At 42.9% G+C, this 22446-nt stretch overlaps 1 protein-coding gene across 12 annotated transcripts in view; it reads right to left on the bottom strand.

The window, feature by feature from the left end:
• Positions 1 to 1401: 1401 nt before the first annotated feature.
• itpr1 (inositol 1,4,5-trisphosphate receptor type 1) overlaps positions 1402 to 22446 on the bottom strand; it is a 96525-nt gene continuing 75480 nt past the window's right edge. For 9 of the 12 annotated variants that reach the window (XM_018093683.2, XM_018093684.2, XM_018093685.2 and 6 more), the window contains 18 exons: positions 19271 to 19454; positions 18943 to 19196; positions 18089 to 18289; positions 17561 to 17671; positions 15589 to 15684; positions 15323 to 15445; positions 14639 to 14746; positions 12869 to 13061; positions 12285 to 12407; positions 11992 to 12167; positions 10580 to 10744; positions 9721 to 9916; positions 9572 to 9649; positions 9130 to 9275; positions 8325 to 8490; positions 7649 to 7809; positions 2456 to 2617; positions 1402 to 2208 (listed from right to left, as the gene is read on the bottom strand). In XM_018093683.2, coding sequence (XP_017949172.1) covers positions 2122 to 2208; positions 2456 to 2617; positions 7649 to 7809; positions 8325 to 8490; positions 9130 to 9275; positions 9572 to 9649; positions 9721 to 9916; positions 10580 to 10744; positions 11992 to 12167; positions 12285 to 12407; positions 12869 to 13061; positions 14639 to 14746; positions 15323 to 15445; positions 15589 to 15684; positions 17561 to 17671; positions 18089 to 18289; positions 18943 to 19196; positions 19271 to 19454 — 2730 coding nt within the window. In that variant the 3' untranslated portion in view covers positions 1402 to 2121. The remainder of the gene's footprint in view (positions 2209 to 2455; positions 2618 to 7648; positions 7810 to 8324; positions 8491 to 9129; positions 9276 to 9571; positions 9650 to 9720; positions 9917 to 10579; positions 10745 to 11991; positions 12168 to 12284; positions 12408 to 12868; positions 13062 to 14638; positions 14747 to 15322; positions 15446 to 15588; positions 15685 to 17560; positions 17672 to 18088; positions 18290 to 18942; positions 19197 to 19270; positions 19455 to 22446) is intronic. The other 3 variants (XM_031901146.1, XM_031901149.1, XM_031901150.1) reach the window with 3 other exon arrangements.

Below are 22446 nucleotides of genomic sequence, written 5' to 3'. Positions count from 1 at the left end.
TGCTGACACCTACATAGCTAGATGGCTCTGGGCTCTGAACACGTACGTATTACAAACGCCAGGAGGTTTTCTATTGTGAGACCGCACGGGGGAGGAAATGGAGGGGGAATTCCAAGCAACTGTACATCAAAACACAACAGAATAAAAGGTCAGTGAGAAGCAAAGCAAAAGGACATGTGAATGGACCAGCTAACGCTTAGGGCTAGAGGAATACTTAGCCATTATGGCTTAGCCACCCCTGCTAGCGAATCTCCCAATAGGTGCCCTGCTGAACTGTCACTCATCCAGCATTACCAGACATCCAGTAACGCTCTGTGTATACTCCATTCTCTTGTCCTCTACAATATATTATATAAACTGAAAAAGGATTTGGCACAGGTCTTAATTTCCTTAAAATTTTAGCACTTAAATAGGAAGTTGGTTTTAAATAAGGTTTTCTGCTTTATCCGTAGCAGGTGCCTCTGTTAAAGCTGGCCATACATCTAATGAACCAATTGGTATTAGGTGTAGTTGCCCATTTGGCCATCCACACAAATTGTGGTCAAATTGAACTGACCCAATCATTTGGCCCCTGGGGCCAGTGACTGGGTATTTGGGGCCTACTGAGACCTGTTGGGGAAGGAACACCAAAGTGCCAACGCAGCCCTTATCTAACAGGCAACATAAAAAATTCTGTTGGTTATCAGTCAGGCCAGCCCAGCCATCAGGAAGTCTCAGTAAACAAACCAGTAATCTGTAGGGTTGTGACCTGGCTGGTATCAGTACTATATACAACCAAGACTAGTAACACAAAATTTTCCAGCAATGTATTTGGTATATTTACTCATTCACTCTAAAGATCCTGGCTGACAAGTTTAACCCTAATAAGCTGCCAATTTGGTCTGGAGCGGCCACATCTGCAGCTTTTATTGGTCCATGTATGGCCAACTTAAAGGAGAAGTGAAATATTCCCCCCCAGTATTAATAATCGCTTACCTGATACCCCTGGCCAGTGCTCCTGTTAGCAGAAAACTGCACCGGCCCGAATATATACGAGAGAGCGATCCTCTTCTGCCTGCCTTCTTTATTCAGGCGACGCATGTGCAGTTGAGTGAAAAAGCTGGCTTTTTTGTTAAAATCCAGCTTTTCAATTTACTGCACATGCACCAAGATCGATAAGGAATGCTCGCCCGCATAACTGTCCTCCTAACTGGAGCACCTGCCCGGAGGGTATCAGGTAAGTGATTATAGTCACTGGGGGGGTGCCTAACATTCTGGCAACCTCCAGTGATGTAGCCTTTCCTTCCCCTTTAAGGGTCTTGCGTGTTGTTGGCTCAGTGCGTTTTGATTGGCTACCGAGAATACAGTGCAATATACCTAAACTGCTTCTAAAACCATAAAGACTTCATATCCAGACTGATGTGTGCACAGAAGACCAGTTTATCTGTGTTTATTTAAATATCTCAAACTTGCACATTTACAAAGTGAGGGGGCACTTTCCCTTGAGAAAGAAACCAGAGGTGTGTGTACAAAAGAGCAATGAGACAAAAATGGCCAACTGGGCTGTATCAGAGCTACAGCATCATTACAAAGGCTCCATTCAGCTTCTTACTGGCTCTCAAACCCACCCAGATATACTAGCAGAACCCCCCAAAACCAGATTTGGTCCTTGTGTGTTGGAAGCAAGAGTTAATATAAATGGATCAGATATTGCTGTTAGAGAAAACATCTACTACAGGCCTCTGGGCAGGTTTTGTTGAATGAGACACTGGACATGGGGTTCCGTTATATTACAGGGACAGCTAAGGGGTGAGGTGATTGTCCACACCAAGCAAAGTATAATTACACAGATCTATACACTCAGACATGATTTACAAAAATGAAATGTCTTATAAATAGATTTGACTCTTAAATATAAAATTCACTCCTTTGCTTCAAGTTCTGACTTAGTCCCCGGTCACTTTCTTTTCTTCCCCCCATGAGCAGCGGGCACAACGCACCAATAAGTGCCATCAGATGCCCAAATAGCATGGGGGACAAGAGGTGAATTTAGGGTTGAGATCACATGGTATGCGATTACATCCTGTGTCTCCTGCTCTGTAATGGGCAGCAGTTGTGTGGAGCAGGAAGCGAAATGCGTGGCTACGCTGGTTGCTGAGGGTTGATGTTCAGATGTGCTGGCTGTCCCAGGAGGCCGATCCTCTGCTTCTGTTTCCTCTGCTCTGTCATCTGTAGAAGACCAGGATAAAATGTGAAGAAACAGCTTGTGTGAACACATTACTCTGCATTGGCGGTGATAAGCCACAACCAGCATTTTTGTATGAAGGGGGATTTCCATACCCTGAATGTTAGGAAACTACCCTCAGAGCAGCCACTCCCCACAGACCTAGTGTGTTTTCTCTGCAGGACACATATCAGTACCCTTCCCTCACATGCTGCATGCCCTGTAGCTTCAGACACTGTGCCACCCACTCACTTGGTCCTTCAGCTCACTCAGCTGGCTGGACAGGTTTGTCACTAGTCGCATGGTGGATTCCAGCTTCTCCTGCAGATTCCTCAGCTCATTCTGTTCTCCTTCAGAGTCGCTGCTCACTAGAGACATTGCTCTCATCCTTGGAAACCAGTCTAAATTCCGCTCCTGGGGTGATGGACAATTATATCAGTACAAAGAAGCACCATGTTAGACAAAGCACTGCTCTGAATTAGGGATAGACAGTTACTGGCTGCTGAAACCCATTCCAGAATCCTCAGCTGGTGGTTCTGCTGCACACATATGCTTTGGATTCTAGAAGAGTCTATTGAGTAATGGCTGCCTTCAGAATTCATTCAGGGATGGTTTTAAGGAAGGTTTTGTGCCATGGTCCCCAACATCAAAGTAGTAATAAAGACACTGCAGATGGCTGTCAGTGGAAAGTAGAGTTTAACAGATGGGAGGCCTGCAGGTTGGACATCCCTGATAAATGTCTTTTTTCTCTTATGTGGGGACCCCAGCCTCCCTGAATTGAAAGAGGTTACCACTTTTCTAACTCCAGTCCTGAAGTTAGTTAGGCCAATAATTAAATCATAATTGGCCTAGAGAAAGGCATCAAGAGAAACCTTGTCCAATTGGATTTCCCAACTTGATTGCTAGATATTTGACCTATTTTTGTTGGGAAGGCCCCATACGAGGGCTAATAAGCTGCCAACTTGGTCTGGAGGGGCAGAGGCAGCAGCCTTTATTGACCCATGTATGGATCCAGTGCCTTCCCACTGGAGATATTGGGCAAGTGTTTAGAGTAAGGCTAATTCCCAACAGAGAGATTTGTCACCCCGACAGATCTCTGTTACAGTGGACAACTAATCTCTCTGAAATGCCTTTTCACCGGCAACTAAGGGAAACCCTTTGGTTTTCCAAAGTCACTCAAAGTTTTCTCCAGCAGGCAACTTTACACGGCTTTGGAAAACCAAAGCGATACAACAAGTCTAAGCATATTGGGTGATGAAAATGGGGATGCTGGGAGGAAAAGAAGGGAGGCAGAATAAAAAAAAAAAAAGTATCAGGGAGATGGTATGAAAAGAATGGGAAATTGGTAGCTAGAAAATATATATTCACGGGATGAGAAATGGAGAAGCAGCGAATACAGGATGAAATGGGAAAGCAGAAGCGAAACGAGGGAGACAGAATAGAAGGGAAAAAGTAGAATTTTAAAAAAAAAGGTACACTATAAAAGCAAAGGCTAAGAGGGGAAGAAGAGGAGGACAGAAGAGGGAGATGGAACCACAGAAGACGTAAACACTCAGATGTAAAAGGTTCTTTGGGGATGCCAAATAAGGGCTGTTTAGTAGCCCCATGTGGGCTACTGGCCTGCAGGAGACCAGGACAGTGTCTCTATGCTCCCAAAACTTGCTTCCAAGCCAGAAATGTAGAAATTGGCACCTACTTTGAGGTCACTGAGAGCATCAAAGGAAGTGGTGAGCAACATGTTGCTCAAGAGTTCCTGGTTGGAGATTGAATGGTATTGCCCTGCAATTCCCAGCATCTTGTTTAAAGAGGATGCAGTTCAACACCAAATGGAGGACAACAAGTTGGACATGCCAGGTAATGTATACTGATAATAGTACTGCAGTGTCCTTTGTGCTTTTAATTAATGTTTTTCCCCAAAGGGCCACTAAAATGCTGCATTCCAAGGGCAAATTTACCATATGGATAGGACAGAACACAAAGGATAATGTGCATGTTTCCTAGAGTCTGTCCCTTATAAAGAGAGTGGGATATAATGCTGCTCTGCCTTCCAATATACACAGAGAGGTCAGCTTCATCCTTGTCACGTTTGCAGCTCTCCAGTATCCCAGCAATAACTCCCACCATGGGTGTCCCCCACTCTGTTACTGCATCACTTCCACCCACCCACCTCCCCATTCATTTTTTCCTTCCCACTGCTTTCCTCCAAGCAGATGTGTCTAACCACACATCAATTCTCTTCTGAGGAAATTCCCCTGGACACAACCCTCTCACCCAGACACGGGGGAGGAGAACTACAAGGGAATAGACAGAGCACCACTATAACCATAAATTTATCATAAAACACAGAACCCCAGGTCCAGATAGGAGGACAGAGTTAGTTTAGGTCCAGAAGGGGGGTAAGAACTTGCTAAGAGGGGTCAAAATTAAACTTTCCCATACAGTACGCACTGGTAATGTCTATGAGCAGGGGGACTTTTAGGTCCATGGGTTTAGTGATAGATCTTTTTTTTGCATTACTGACCAATTTCTAGTCAGACGTGAGAGGAAGTGACACTGCCCTCCCCTAATGTTTCACTAAAAAGCAGCTGTAACGTCCCACGCTGCACCTCTCATGAGTGTACAGAAATCACCAGTCTGGGACAATAAAGTGCAGGCTTCACACGGTTATCGCACAAGAGCACACATGCCCTTAGACACTGCTTATAACACAGGAAGCCAGATGGAATAATGTACGTGGGGAAATACTAGAGAATCTATTTATTGCAAACAAACCTTCCCCACCCCCCCACCCCAGGGTAATTTACAGTGAAGACATTAAATAGGAAGAGGATTCCAAACGAGGTGCTTATGGCATAATCCGGCCAGATCACCCACCCACACACCCTTTAGACGTGAACCAGAATGATGTGGTCCCCTCCAGCAGCACCCATGCCCCCCCCCACCCAAGTGACCTGCTCTTGCTCCCTCCCTAGCCGGATCAGTCACCAGCCTAATGCAACGGCTGTGTGAAAGTAATGATCAGTTGCTGGGGAATTTAAAAGGAAACCCACATCTAAAAATACCACTGGCTTGTGCATGGTGTTAGCTGAGCAATGTCTGCTGCTGTGGATGGCCTGAGTGGATTTTAAACCCACTAAGGGTGAAGCACAAAAGCTCACTACGCTCAATGCCATAGAGGGTTAACTTTAAGTATGACAAAGGTAGTAATACTGAGACATCATTTGCCTTTGGTCTTCATTTTGTGTGATTCAGGCCCTGGCCAGACACAGATGGTTTGTTTCAAGGTGAGCGGCCCCATTAAAATACACGAGCAGATAAGAAACAGGCTGGCCCGATTCCTAAGAAACAACAGTGCAATAGCTGCAAACATTACCTGCGCCGGATCTTGTCACTCACAAGCCTGAGCAAACAAACCTTCCCTTCAGTCTCGATGAGTAAGGCACCTGGATTCCTGTGAGTGATTATGGCACGGGCATAGGGAGTGGGCCGACCCTACTGTAAACTGTGTCTCCAGGATATCAAAGGAAAAACAGTACATAAACATTCCAGTTGGTCGGCACACTCACCTGTTCTCAGGCCAGGTTCTCTGCCTGGAAAAGCTTGGGAGGCTGTTTCGTATAATGAAGCACTGAGCAAGCTATTCTTTTTGTTCTAGTTTATTCAGAGCTCTAATATATTAAAGAAGCAATATTGTGCTCCTACCACAGGCACACACATCCACACAGGCAGGTCAATTTTATCAAATGCAATGAATATCCTAATCTCAAAGAAAACGCATGAACAAATGGGCAAAATATACCACCTCTCTGCTGACTGACCAGGTTAAGATTCGCTCGCTTGGCGATGTCGCCAAGCGAGCGGATCTTCTCCCGATATCCCCCACCTACGGGTGGGCAATATCAGGAGAATCCAGGCTAATTCGATCGTTTGGCCCTGGGGCCAAACGATCAAATTATAATGACGGGCATAGGCAAAGTCGGTCCGACTAGATTTTCTAACCTGCCCGATCGAGATCTGGCCAATTTCAGGCCAGATATCGATCAGGCAGGCCCATCGGTAGTCCCCATACACGGGACGATTAGCTGCCGAAACGGTCTAAGGGACTGATATTGGCACTGCAAGGCAATGATAAACACTTTACTAGCAAAGACATGTTTAACTGTCACCCTATTCTACGCTACTTACCAATTACCCCCAAAACAGCATGCTTTAACCCCTTATATCTTCTTCCGGGGACCCTTTAGGCACAACCCCATTTGGAAATGTCTCTAGCAATCTATATGCCCTCACACATAGAAACAAGTCAGTTGTGGAAAGTTTACTTTTCCTCTGACCAGAATATAAACACATTGTCACTTGCAAATCAAGTCGCTTCAGCTATCGTAAGCTGCCCGAAGTTTCCTTGCGAGGAAACTTCAAGCGACTTTGGAAAATGAAGTGCTACGTTTGGTTTTCCACAACCATTTTTGGGAGATTTGTAGGCCATGGTAGCACACAGATTTATCAGCGGGTGACAAATCTCCCCTTACACCATTACCCTACCTGCCTGAGATAGGGGTTATATGCAGTATATTTTGAGTTTGTCCTTAAGTTCAGGTAACCAGGGCCAGAACTAGGGGTAGGCAAAAAAAACACATACCTAGGGCACAATGGTCGGTGGGAACTAGGCATGTACCTTGCTGCCTACCCCTAGTCCATGCTCTTGTCCCCCTGCTTCTGTTACATCTGAACGTGCGCGTGTGTGTGCGCGCATGGGGGGTGGGTGGGGGTTGAGGGGGACGGACCAGGAGTCTGGCCTGGTTGCCTAGCTAGCATGGACTGGCACTACAGGTAACCGATAGCACAGAGCATCAGCAGAAAAAGATGGGAAGTTCTTCAGGGGCACAGGATCTTCACTGCTAAAGGGCTGTGGTCACCTTGGCCTGGTACAATTCCCAAAATACAATATGCATCATTTCCAGCCTACTTGTTAAGCTTCAGTTCTTATTTAAACTCCACCTGCTGTAAACAGAAAGCAATAATAGCATTTTTTGTCCTATCTGACCATAGCCTGCTATTGCCTGGTTGTATTGCCCTCACTTATAAAGGGCCTGAACAGGTCAATTGCTAAAACACCAGGAATGCAAAGCAGCCCTGAACCAAACATAAACATACTGCAAGGCCCACAGAAAAAAAACTCTACTGATGTCCATACACTTAGCCCAGGTACTTTAAATGTAGTTATCAAAGGCATCTTTTCTGTGCTAAAGAGTATGCACGTGCACAAATCTGACAAGAGAACTAACAAGAATGCAATGAGTTTGATTGCAGATAAAAATATAAATACCAAAGCTAAAGTTTGGCATGTTAGACTTCCTTGGGGGTGGGTATAATCATGTCTGCCAGATGAGAAACACATGGGTACCATTTTTTAAATACTGTGCTTTGATATTGTCCAGTCCCCACCTTAATCATCTCTGCTACATAGCTCTCTGGTCCAGTGTATTCTGTGGAATCTTTCACCTTTACCAGAACAATGAAAAACAAATAATGCCACATGTTGTGCTCTTCCTTTATGTGTTCCTCAAAGGTTACCGTCTTATTGTCAAACTTGTCCCTTTCGAGCCCTAAGCAAAATAAATAAATAAATATTACATAGAGGGAAAATTCTCATATACGAAATTAAAAATGTCTGACCATTAAAGTAGCACAGTTTAAGAATAGTATTAGGCATACTGGCAGATCCCATAGTGGAAAAAAAATCCACAATAAGTCTCTCCTTATTTCCTTATAAGCAGCTCAATAGAATGTGTAGAACTGTACCCTTTAAACCAGGGGTGCCCACACTTTCTTAATTGACTTCATTTACTTTAAATGAAGAGCCATTTCCAAGGCAGTTTATTTAAAAATAACAGTACCCTTTGCAATTGCCATTTGCGGTCTTCCATTGTATTCAATGGCAAGGTCTAAAATGCACACGAGCGTTTTCAGGCACAAATCACCTGAAAAGCTTCTGTGCTGGCACTTCCATTCTATTCCCACTGCCCACGAAAGATGGGAAGGAAGAGGGAATGACTCCAGGTATTTTGATGTTTTGTCTTTGCAGGGCACTGAATGTCACTGAATGCTCAAAGACACTTACCACAGATGAAGCAGGTTGTTTTCAACACCTCTTCTTTCTTTTGCTTCTCGCTCCTCAGATCAGCAAACGTGTCAATGATAACTCCAAAAATGAGGTTCAACACAATGATGATCACCATAAAGAAGAACAGCAGATCGTAGATCACACGAGCAGCAAAGAGCGGCTCCTGAAAAGATGGACAGTGGTCTGTCTATTGGTGGGATTCATAGAGTGCAGTGTAGGCAGAATGAAACAGTAGGTAGGATCACCAACATCAGGGTTACTTAAAAACCAGCTTAACAGGGATTGTGAGTGATTGTGTAGTTTTTTGGGAGATTTAGGAAGGGGAAGCAACTGGAAGAATGAGCCATGAAGCCCAAGAAAATTTCAAACCCCCTTATAGGTGTGGAACTATAATTTTCCATTAAAGGGAGGCCTAGAGATAAACATCCCTCCCATTAAGGCCCTTTGGATTCTTAAGGAATCATCAGCCCCACTGCATCTGTGCAACCTGGAGGAACAATTATAACAAGGACTGCAATATATTAGCCTATTTGTGGCTTGGCTACACATGGACTATCTATAGGACAGTCTCTAGGTAAATCCTGCCAGCTGGTGATGCTGTTATGAACTTATGTCTAAGTGGGAAGACACTGAGCTACTAGTAGCAGCTACTTTTTCCACACCTAGAAAATACACCCCCATAGAGAATTGCCAGGGCAGTTGCCTTGAGAGGAAACTTCCGCGACTTCGATAAATATACCATGTTTTGGTTTATGGGTCAAGACGGCCTGTTACAAAAGCCTCTGTTCTTAGGTCAATCTACCTCTTTAGAGGGTTTCCGGAGCACATCTCCTACTCCTCCACCACTTCTCAGTCCATGGCTCAGCACAGTCACAATACACATCAGCAGTGTCTCACAAGTGTGTTCTTTCTCCTCCTCTTCCTCTTCTGTAACCTGGGATAATTCTTCTTGATTGAAACGGATTGAAAAAATAAAATCAGATCTTTTAATTTGTATCCTCACAATGTCCCACACACTTCTTTAGGGTGAACACATTGAGCTACTAGTAGCATCTACTTTTTCTTGGCTACTAAACTCCAGAAAAAACCCTGCCATAGACCGAGAACTGTGAATTGCCTCTGCTAAAACACACATAGAGACAGTTATCAGCAAATGATCAGCATTGTCTGTTTTAGTAGCCACAATAAGTAGCTGCTTCTAGTAGCTCCATGTCTTCACCCTTAAAACAAGGGGCAGAGCCTACCCTGGGTGCAGTTAGTGTCAGACCCCAGACGACAAACTTCTGAATACAGGAGCTCTGAAGTCATGGTGCCTCCATTCTCTAAAAAAAGAACCATCACTGAGACAAGTTGATCTTTAAATGTTTCGTTAACTACAAAGAAATGTGCTCACCTGGGAAAATGGTCTCATTGTGTAGCCTATCTACTTCCAGTATGAAGTCATCTTTGAAGAAAAGATAACCAACGATGGAAAAGAGGTAGACCAGGATTAAAGCCAACACTGCTGTGAGGATGATGGAACGTCCATTTCTTGTTACACTCTTTATTACATTGAGTAGTGTTTCCTCCCGGTAGACTAGGTCAAAGAGCTATAAGGAAAGGTCAGAGTTACCTTAGGAGTTACATAGGGTTGAAAAAAGACCAGAGGCCATCAAGTTTAACCTTTCCAAATAAACCCAGCACATACAAACCCATACTGACCTATCTATCCACTCACATACAGACCCATACTGACCCATCTATCCACTCACATACAGACCCACACTGACCTATCTATACACTCACATATCTATCCACTCACATACAGACCCATACTGACCCATCTATCCACTCACATACAGACCCATACTGACCTATCTATCCATCTATACACTCACATACAGACCCATACTGACCTATCTATACACTCACATACAGACCCATACTGACCTATCTATCCACTCACATACAGACCCACACTGACCTATCTATCCACTCACATACAGACCCATACTGACCTATCTTTCCACTCACATACATAAACCCATACTGACATATCTATACACTCAAATACATAAACCATATATACCAACATCAATACTAACTGTAGATTTTAGTATCACAATAGCCTTGGATACTATGCTTGTTCAGGAACACATTAAAAACTCATTCCAAAACTCTATAAAAACTGGGGCTATTGTAAAAACAGGCAGTGCCACTTTATCCATTTCAAAAGGACCCCTACTATTTAGTAATGTCTTAAAGGATCTTACCAGAAGACTGTAGAAGAATTCATGCACAAATACACCCATAGCACAGATCATCAGATAAAGAAGGTGATAGAGAAACTCAACATCCAGGACCATCGCTCCATATCCTCGTGTAAACGTGCCACGATTTCCAACAAAGCTTGTCAAGAAGATTATCTTATTGCAGACCTAAGAATGGTGGTAAAGGGCATCTTTAGTCTGCGCTATATCCCCAATATGTATTAAAAGGTAATAAAGGGATGGTTTACCTTCAGGGAATAGCCTATTTTTAGGTCTTTAGATAATTTTTTTTTTATTTGTTATAGTTGCTTAATTATTTGTCTTTCTCCTCTGACTCTTTGCAGCTTTCAAATTGGGGTCGGTAAATAAAAAAAAACAAACAGAAAAAAAAAAAACTATGGCTACAATTTTATTGTTACTCTTTATTACTTATATTTCTATGTAAGCCCTCCTCTATTCATATTCCTGTCTCTTTCAAACAACTACCTGGTTGCCATGTTAAATTGGACGCTAGCTACAAGATACCTGCTGAAATTCCTAACTGAAGAGATGCTAAACAAAAAGCAATTAAAAAAAAAAAAAACAAACAAACAAAAAAAACTGCAAATTGTGCCAAAAAAGCACCTACATAGCATCTACATCAGTGATCCCCAACAAGTGGCTCCTGAGCAACATGTTGCTCCCCAACCCCTTTGATGTTGCTCCCAGTGGCCTCAAAGTTGGTGCCCATTTTTGAATTTCTTATTTGGAGGCATGTTTCGGAGGCATAAAGGCCATCTGTACTGCTAAACAGTACCTCTAGTAGTCTGCCAGTCCACATTGGGCGACTAATTGACCAATCTAAGTCCATTGGTCACCTACTTGGAAAGATTTTGTGCTTGTGTTGCTCCCCACCCTTTTCTCATTGAAATGTTGCTCACAGGTAAAAAAAGGTTGGGGATCCCTGATCTACATCATATAAAAAGTTAATTAAAAAGTCCCCAGAAGCAGTAACGCATAGCAATGAATAAAAGGAATTTGCTACCTGCTGATCAGTAAAACATAAAAAAAGTATACACAGCCATCCAGCAGTAGATTAGTTAACCTGGATATGACCCATTAGAATTTTAGGGATGCACTCTCAGCAGGATTCAGCCTAATCCAATTGCCTAGCCAAACCGAATCCTTAAGATCAGATGACTTTTGGTCTAATGAAACGTGCACGCTTCTATTTAATCCTTCCATGGTTTGGTATTTAGCCAAAACTTTTACAAGGGGTCGACCAAACCCAAAAATAGTGGATTCAGTGCATTGCTATAGAATTTAGAACCAGTGTATTGTTTACTCATTGACACAACAGCAAAAATATTTTGCCTCAAGGTGTTAAACTCCATGGATCAACTACATAAGAATCCTACTGAGCTAAAAGAACTCACATTAAAAGCTCCTAACAAGAAGAGAGTAGGTTGCAGACCAATGGAGAAGATAAGGCGTAGGATTGTAGATGCAATCAAAGCTCTTATTCCATGTGGTTTTGGAAGGACGATGACAATGGCCAAAGATACCATCATAGCTGTCCAAAGCAAGCCAGAGAGACGGGAGTCCAGTGTCCCTAAAAGAAAAATTGACAGGATATTAAGTAGTGGCTATAGTGCATAATTCACAGATGTAAATAGAGCATATAAAAGTCATTCAAGGTACAAAAAGAAAAGCCAGTATATGCACTAACCTCCATGCACGTTAACAAATGGGTAGAAGAAAGCAACAAGCAGGTTCATTAGAACAGCCAAGTTGAAGGAGATGCTGCTCCAGAAGGTCATGTTCCTCGAGCACCAGTACAGAACATGCTGCGCTGCAAGACATGATAGACGGCCCATAGTGGCTTCAATGTTATAAGTAACAAGATGGCTTCTTTAATGTTGGAGGCATTTCCAGCCAGACAAATAAACCCTTGCTCAATAAGGGCAGATTTATTAAATAAATAAATAAATTGAATATTCATCAATTTTTCCCCTCAATTTTCTCAAGGGCATTGCACAAGATTCCCATAGACCTTTATCGTAAAGCAACAAGATATCCGTTCAAATACACTTCTGTTCCCATTGGTTTGAATGGATCTTCAGCAAGGAAATGTGATTAATACCAAAGAAATTTTATTTGAGGAAGAAGCATGCTTTATTCTATGGCATAGTAATAAAATCTAAATTTCGCCATTTAGAAAACTCCCAGTTTTTGGTGGGGACCGATTTAACAAATGGCTTGTGATCCTTCAACAGCAAATTTAAAGTATTTTGGCAACAAAGTTTCACCCACCTCTTAGTTTCTTCTGCCAGTTCATCTCATTGAACAAATCCTCAGAACGCTGAAAGAAGTCATGGATTTTGCTACCTTGTTCATCCCTCTCTGTTGTGTAATAAATACGCAACTTAGACTCTTTGGTAAGAAACTCGCAGATACTTGGCACGGGGAACACTATCTGCTCCATGGTGCGGTCCAGGCGCACAATCTGAAAATGCAAGAGATGAGAAAAGTCATGGAAGTGTCTGACAATTGGCTAATGGCATATCTTATTGCCATAAAGTGTACCTAAACACTAAGGATGAAGGCTCTGGCACACGGGGAGATTACTGTATATACTCAAGTATAAGTGTTGTGCTGAAAAAGTCACCCTCGGCTTATACTCGAGCCGGGTGCCATGGGTCCCTCTAGAGTAGCACCCTCCGTCCTTTTTGTGCAAATTAGGCCCCCCGCAACCAGACCCTCCAGTGCCCTGGCCTAGGCTCCCACTAGCAATACTTATTTCCCCTTACATCTCCTCCGGGACTGGGTCTGCTGCCAGTTTGCCAATGTGCAATGAGCGGGGGGTAGTACTCATATTGTTTTTGTTGCCCCTCTTCTCCGCTTTTTCTTTGAAATAAATATTGAAAAACATATACCCCACTAATGCCTCAATTAATGTAATTTTATTGATATTTATTTTGATTATTAAAACTTACCAGTAGCTGCTGCATTTCCCACCCTAGGCTTATACTCGAGTCAATAAGTTTTTCCAGTTTTCTTTAGGTAAAATTAGGTACCTCGGCTTATATTCGGATCGGCTTATACTCGAGTATATACGGTAGTCGCCCGCAACAAATCTCCCTTGTCACGGGCGACTAATCTCCCCGAACTACCATCCCACCCGCGACAAATCTCCCTGTTCGCGGGCGACTAATCTCCCCCAATTGCCATCGCACCGGTGAAAATGTAAGACGCCGGTGGGATGGCACACGCTGCGCAGGTGATTTTGGCAAATTCCCGAAGTTGCCTCGCGAGGCAATTGGGGGAAGATTAGTCACCCGCGAACAGGGAGATTTGTCGCGGGCAACTAATCTCCCCGTGTGCCAGAGCCCTAAGACACTGAGCTACATAGTAGCAGCTACTTGTCACAGCTACTAAACACCAGAAAATACCTTTCCATAGACAATACTGAGAGATGCCTCTGATTAAACACAGTTATCAGTAAATGATCAGCACTGTATTTCTGTAGCCATGACAAGTAGCTGCTACCAGTAGCTCCATGTACCGTCACCCTTAGGCTTCTGTTCTCCGTCTGCAGATAAACACAGGCCACTTGAATTAGTGCTCTTCTGTGTGAGTAACTGTCGGTGGGATGAAGGCAAATGAAGTGGATTTTGGGTCCAAAATGCACAAGTTTGCATTTCAGCACAAAAATTCACTCAGTGTCCCTGCACCCAGGCCATGTGCAGGAAGACTCAGAAAATCAACCCCATGTGGCACTAGCCTATCAGGGTTATGTGTCCACAGATGTAATCAGCAGTTGCTTTTTTTTCGTTTTCACCATACAGATAAAATCTGATTGGCTTCAAAGGCGTTGTTGCACAAACTTCACCCTAATTACTATAAAATCCCTTTTGTTTCATACACTGTCCTGTCTACATACAGTACATATCACTGGGTCTGCATTCCTTGCAGCATTTTGTGCAGTCAAGGCCAGACAGTCCTGGTGTACATTTGTGAATGCCTAAAAAGCAGGGTCCATCACACACACTTTTAGAATCTGACATGTATGATCTCCCTCACCTCGATTTGTGCAGTATGTTTGGCATAGAACTCCAGCGCCTCATCTCCCTCCCCTGTCTGCACTCCAGGTTTAAGCATATGCTGCAATTCCTTGTTGTGCCGTGCAAGCTGTGTAGGAGACTCATGTTAGGCAGATACTGCGAAAATGTAAAATCAACACACAAAAGCAAAGAGATAGGGGGCTGGTGGGGGGGTAATGTAATAAGTTGAAATCTTTGCACATGTTCTATAAACAAAATATCTGCTTTCAAACAGGTGAGTAGCAAATGGGACCTGCTGCTTGGTTGCTATGAATGTTTGGACCTGGTACAAGCTTCATGAATCACTACATTACCCCTAAGGCATGCCCCAGCATATAAAGAAGCAAAGAGTACCCAATACTGAAATATATAAAGATAAGCAGGTGAAATTGTACAGGAGATATTCATAGCAGACACATGCAATTTTACATTACACACAGATAATAAATGAGACTTATGATTATTATTATTAGAGGCTTTTACTGAGAGCAACAGACTTGCAAACGTACAACAGCAAGCTTACAGTGTTGCACACGTGCAGAAAGTTGGCACGTACACACCCACAGCTGTAAGAATCTGGGACACTTCATGGGAAGGGCACCACACACAGAGTTTTGGCGTTATGCAATAGGTACAAACTCATTTTATTATATAAGTAGCCCACCTGATGTGCCAAGATATAAATATTATGCCCCACATTTCGGGGTGAGGCCGCATAATCCTCTCCACTCTCGCCATCTTCAAACTCTACCTCGCCCTGCAAATAGGCTTTCTTTATCACCTCGACCTGTTAGGATAGAAAAAAAAGAAAGAAGGGTGCAATGAAAAATATAAAACCAAAACCAGGTCATGCGCAGGACTAAGTTAAGATGGAGAAAGGATAAAAGTATAAGGAACAAAATGGTTCCAGTTTTCTCATGTACAACTAACCAGTTCCTTTGGCCTCATATTGTACAGGATTCGTTCTGCATTCTCACTGTCGTGTCGACTCTCCATGATAGCAAGGAGCAGCTTAGAAGCATTGTTCTGTAGGTCAGAAAACATTTACAGTAGCTCTTAATATTCTGAAGCCTACCCAAGATGTCAGAGCATTCAATCAAGCGAAGTCATTTATCCTCAAAGCTTATGAGCTCCATAAACTACATAAAACTCCAAATTACAGCTTTCTACAGGTGGAAACTCTTCTCAGTGCAAAGAGAAGTGAATATGTTTGGCAAGCAGGAGAAGATAATGGTAGGCCTAGGAACCCTTCCTTACTAAACCATGAAATCAGATAATTCTTGATAAAATTACTTTTTGAGGGCCCGACATCATCATCTTATAAGGACACTACAGGTAAAAGCAGCACGAGGGTAGGAAGCCAGTCTGATTGCAGTGGTGCAGGAACCTTTTTCCTGATAGAAGAAGTGCAATCCTAGAATAGGTGCTGCAATTTGTCTTGGGGACTGACATAGGCTTTGAAGACTAATATTTCAGTCCCATTATTACTGAAATGTCTGCTTTAATGTCTGCTCTTTTTATGCTGGGTTCAGGAAGTTAACCGAATGGTTAAATACCTCAAACGCATTGATATTTTCCCTCTCTTCAAACAAGTTTGCTGGCAACTTTAATCTCTAAAATAAATCACTGAAGGCAAAAAACCGTAAGGCCCTAACCCACATAGGTCAAACTTGTCCTGGAATAAGTGTTTCATAGGCCTCAGTATTCCATAAACCTCAGTGCCTGCCACGGAGTGGTTAGCTATGGAAAATGGGAAGGTCCTTGCCCTGCTGAAGGGGTCCTACGGACAAACACTTCAAGTGCCAGAATTTCTTTGGCTTCTTTCTTGTAGGCAATTTAATCACTTAAGACATATGAAAATAGTGATAATTCTTCACGCATACCCCAAAGCTAAACACAGGCAAGCACAATTACAAGCATGAAACAGGGTTGTATGTCAACGTGTAATATTGCATAATTGTCCAAGAGTGCTGCACTCTTAAGGCCCCCATACACAGGCCGATTTTTTACTGTCAAGCGACCGATTACCGAACGATCCGATACTATCGTTAAGTTATCGTATCGTTGATGGTGTGCGAACGATCGTCGGCCCACTAATCGACCAGACATTATCGTCCCCAAAATTGATCGGCCAGGTTTAAGAATTTTAGTCGTTTAACGATAAAATCTGCCAGTTGGTGTGAGTGTCAGACATTTGTCTTTGAACGATTGTTCTCTGCGCATGTCAAGATTGCCAGCAGCAGAAGTGGCTTCCACCACGACATTGGATCGTACGTATTTTACGATAATGATACAATGAAATCTTTTGCAAATTATCGTTGCCCGTGGATGGCATATCGTATGGAAACTCGATCGCCATACGATCGTTTGTCGTTATAATCGTTCGTCGCACAACGAGTGAAATCACCTCGTGTATGGGGACCTTTACACAGAAGACCACACCACCATATTTACAGTCATAGACTATTACTGTTATACAGGAGGTAGTAGTGCAAGTGCTAAAGTATCTAAAAGAACAATGGATCAAGCATTTTCCCATGGCTTATTAAGGAAGCTCTATAGCGCGGGAATAATAATGCATCATTGCATGGTTTCCCCAGCCTGCAGAAGAACAACTTTTAAAGCCAACTCTCGACATAGTACTGGGGCTCCTTGGGCAAATTTGCCAATGGCAGAATCCAATCACTGATTGGTTGCTATGGGTTCCTACCCAGTCAGCTGCAGGTAGAACAATGAATGCCACCATGGTTGCCCATGGGCAAATTTGCCCAGGGTTGATATATGATCCCCAGTTTCCTATATTTCAGAAAAGTCTTTTCAGACACAGATGTAATTAAGACAATGGGCAAATGTTTTTAAATGTTTTAATTAGACAGGTATGGGTTAGCTTGAACAGACAAACCTTGAGCTCCAGAACCAGGTCCATTCTCTTTCGCCCCAGAGGGTTGATATCATTCAGGATCAGGGCAGTGATTATGTCAATGCCATTGGACTCATGAGTTGCTATACAATTCTGTGAGAGGGATATAGAGGAAAACGGGTGGATGATGGACATTTCATAATCAAAAGGTTACTAAATTAAGGTGCAACAAGACTATGTGCAAACCCAATATGGCAACATCTCCACACAACATATCTTCATTGACAACTGATCCTTATTACATAAGAAGCATTTGCACGTTTTGCCCCATATAAGCCATGTGTAGAAAGGTGAACCCAAACATTTCGTAATATCTAATACAAGCAGCCAGATTTCTAAGCTCACAATACATCAAGGCAGCTTGGGTGTGTCTTGGTTACATAATATTGTGGGAAGCAGCGTTTCAGGAAATAAAGCTACACGTGGAGAGGCAGCAAGCGAGAAGGCTCCTGGGGGCTAATATAACAACACCTCCACCCTTCTCTGCTTATTCATACACCAACGTCTGACCTGGTTCTCATGGCACGGTCCCTGGCAGTATTCAGTCAGGCTTTCCAGAGTCTGGTTAATGAGAGCCACGTTCTTCTCATTAATGTAGAGTCCAAGCAGGCCCAGCCCACCGGTGGTGCTACCACATATGCAGTCCAAAAATTGCAGGGTCTCACACACTAGATTGTAGTTGGTTTTATTATTTTGACATCGTAGAAAATTCTGTTTGGAAGAAAGGTGGCTATGAGTGCAACACCAGAGGTCCAACCCACAACTATTGCTCCTACGGCATTGGTTTCAACCTCTTCTTCTGTGGAAGCTGCATACATTTAATGACCCTACCAACACTTAATGAACATGGAATGTTACATTCAGATATTTGCTCTGGAACTGGAGGCCAGGAAATGTACTTGGAGTTTGGTTGCTAGGTGTTACTAAACCCAGTGCAAAATTGCAACACCATGTGTATGGGTGGAAATATTACCACTAGGGCCCTATGCCATTCCAGCCTTTGTATATATATTTTTAATTTAAATGAAATCCTCATCTTTTCATTACTTTTTCAGTGTATAAACTACATACCACTCACCAGCACACCCTTGGTCTTCAAAACTATTCCCCCGGTGCTTGGTAGTAGGGGGAATCGGCACCCCTACCAGAATTTTCCAAGCAAAAAAAGAAACTCTGGCACACACAGTTCAACTACGGGTAAACCCTGCGCATTTTTATTACATGCAGTGCATGCAATAAACTTTGCAGGGTTTTCCTGCATTTGTACAATCAGTGCATGAACTCCCATATTCATTTCCCACAGGGGTCTAGCAATCCTTCTCTCACTGGAACATTATTGGACATAAGAAATTGGACATGGGTACCTGCAAGTCCCGGTTATGGTTCTCACACAGCAGCTGTAAGAATCGCAGGATAGGCTGCATGATAGTAATGACTGCACTCATTTCCAGTTCATCCCTGCCTTTTTCTGAAGCAGCCATCATGCCTTCCCCCAAAGAGAAGTGATCATCAGGGTCGGCCTCCCGACGGAATGAATTATATGCTTTCTTTGTGGCAACAGAAGCCTCTATTAGCTGCTCTTTGGCCTCCTCAGTTATCTGCCCGCTGGGCTCCCGGACTAAAAAAAGAAAATTCTGTCTTCATCTTCAATGGGAGGGGCAACAGAAAGTAACTGGTATTAACCATCCTTACCTCTTTTGCGGTGAGGAGTTTCCCTCTCTGACTGTTCCTCATCTCTCTTTTTGCTCCCTAGATCACTAGTGTTCACGGTTACAGTGGCTTTTATCTCTTGTTGGGCCACCTTCATCCGGTCAAAGAAAACTTTAAAAAACTTTTCAGACTTCTTGTCTTCTGTTAGCCGGCAGAAGAAAGAGTGCTGCAGAGGTGTAAATGGGTAGAATGAGTTGAGATCATAGAGCATCAGAGCTCTAAGGATGGCTCCACGAGAAATTAATATTTTAGACCTCATTAGCTCCAGTGTATCCACTCTTTAGTCAAACACATTTAATATGTATGGACAAAAGCTTAATGCAGGGAATATAGCTTCCCTCCCGTCCTGGTCAGCACAGATATATTTAATTTTATTTTACTTTTTACCATACCATGTAACTTCACATGTTGCTAACTCTAGAAACATGGTTTAATACATATTTTTATTCTTGTACAGTATACCATTTTGCATCTCCTTCTACCTTTAGGCATCAAAAGACTAACCTAAAAACAACAGCCAATGTAAAGAGGCTAAGGTTAAAAATAAATAAAATTAGAAAGTAAGTGACGCAAGTGAACAATCGAGAGAAGGATGCCTATAAAACAAGGCTTCAGTGTGCTAGAATAAGGGCCATCATACCAGAGAACCTCTCATTTTTACTCGACACCCATGTTTTAATACTATCAAGTGGGTTTAGCTAAGATAATTGGCCCAGTACATGGAAAAGTATCTGAAACATAATTCTTATAAATGTTTCTACATTTCTACCTTGCAGCAGTAGAATTTAGTCACTGAGTAATTTTTTCATACCCAAAAATTATTATTTTGCATAGTGCAATGCAGGGCCACCCTCAGAAAATGTGGAGCCCCATGCAAGTTGTTTTTATGAGCCCCCCATAAACAGAAGTGCGCAGTACTAAAATTTTGGCCACATCCCTTGTGTGTGCAATAGAACAGATTTTACTATATAATAAGTAATATATAAATAGTTAAAATGAATATTAATGAATATTAAAATTTAATATTTAAAGGCAGTCAGTTCACTGGGGCAGTGGAATTTACCTTAAAGGAGGCATATCCTATAAAAATTAAGAATGTACCAGTGAATTATACTCCTCTAGATATAGAAGGATTGTGCTTAAAAAAGTTACTTTTCAGACTGATTTATTGAGAAATTCCAGCAAAACCCCACTAAGTCCCTCCCACCTGTTCCACTTCCTGCTGGCTGAATTCTCTGGATGAGCTGGGGAGCTGGCGGCCCTCCGTACACTGCACTGTAGGATAGGAACCAATCAGCAGCTAGGCTGACCTGATAGGGAACTGAAGCCTGTCTGTGCTTGTGTGAGTGCAGGGCTGTGATTGGCTCTCCCCCTCCTACTGTGCTTCTGGCAGGGACCGTTAGGACACGCCCACTCTTCATTTCAAATTTGATCAGAGAAGAGATAGGATCTATAGGGAGCTCCAATAAAGGGGCCTTTGTCACAGATAGGATTAATGTTTAGCCCAAAGGGAAACCAGCACCGGATATTATTCATAATTACCTACAAAATTAGGGTTTTTCCCATTTATCCTATATGTCTCCTTTAAGTTTTTAATTCATTGGTGGTCAGTGGAGTTTGCCCCCCCCCCACCTTCCTGCCCCCATGAAGCATTGTATTTTGCTTTATATGCAATTTTGTATGTTTCTCAGCAGGTTACTTTTGCCATAACTTTATACATAGCGTATGCAATTTGGATAACTTTCGTGATATGGCCAGGCCCCATCCAGAAGCAGAATTCACTGGGCCCGGCACACCACTACCCCCCTCCCCACCTGATGGCAGCCCCTGGTGTAATGTATTTGTAAGAGACTTTCCAATATACTTTAAAATCGCAGAAAGAATAATAAAGTTATTTACAAATGTTACTGCTGACTTTGTCCACACTTCAGGCCCAGATAACAGAAAAGGATAAACACTGCCTAGAACTGCAATTACATTTACTAATAAAACATTAAGGGCTCTGGCACACGGGGAGCTTAGTCGTCCACAACAAATCTCCCTTGTCGCGGGCGACTAATCTCCCCGAAATTCCATCCCACCGGCAAAAATGTAAATCGCCGGTGGGAAGGCATATGTGGCGCCGAAGTTTCCACAGCCCTAAAGCCCTGGAAAATATTTAATCACTATTATATTCAATTATATATTTAATGATAAAATGCTTTGGGGGTGAAATCCCCCTTTATGTATCCAATGCAGTGACCAGCTAAATAAAGCGATGACTATCAAACAGTGGGCCTGGGGGACAGTGGACTGGGAAGGTTCCACCTGTAGGCCAGTTAGGGAGAGATTTGGGGAAAAGCCCCACTTCTATACACTTCACTTTAGATTCGCAGTTACTTTCTGGTTCATGTCCCAACTAACCCCTTTTACAGCAAGCGATGGGTTAAAAGAAACCGCTGCTATAAGGTTCTCCCATACAGCATCAACTTATCAGGAAGCTTGTTGTATTTCTAAACCAGTTTTTATATACAATTTTTATATCTCTGTCCCTTTATATCTCCAGGCAATAGCTTTTTGTGACAGTCTATTGAGGCCTTGAACAGTGGATTCCCCTGCTGCAAACCCCCGGTCTCCATGTGAACCGTGCTTAGCTGTGCGTCAGTGACTCTGCAGTTAATACCATGCCGGAGGGTTTAGGGAATATCTAGCACAGTAATGTCATCAGCAGAAAGTGAGAAGCTTCCCCAAATCTCCAGAGAAAGAACAGTAACCATGGCAACTGCCTCTCTCCTCACCGTGGCACTCTGACGCACTACTCGCGGCCTGGCATGTGGAAGGAGGAGGGGGAAAATGAGGCCAGCAACTCATTAAATCTCCTGCCTCCAGCAAGCCGATATAAATAGACCTTATATAACCTCTCTGTCGGTGTCTGCAATGTGCATACGCCTGTTCGGTTCTGCATCACAAGGCAGACTCTACTCCAGTCGTACCTTGGGCGAGGTGTGCGTAATTGGGAAATTAGTGCACCTGCAAGGTGGAATAAAACCCACGGGACAACTATGAAGACTGCGTAATTTGAAATACTTCTTGCTTAGACTTGCTAATCTATAGGGAAAAGAAAACAGACAAACTGTTAAATGTACGTTTTTCTCATACATAGACCTGTGCAACCAACC

The sequence above is a fragment of the Xenopus tropicalis genome, chromosome 4, assembly GCF_000004195.4.
Source record: "Xenopus tropicalis strain Nigerian chromosome 4, UCB_Xtro_10.0, whole genome shotgun sequence".
Classification (NCBI taxonomy): domain Eukaryota; kingdom Metazoa; phylum Chordata; class Amphibia; order Anura; family Pipidae; genus Xenopus; species Xenopus tropicalis.
Note: the sequence above shows the minus strand (reverse complement) of the source record. Positions and strands in the feature narration are given on the sequence as shown.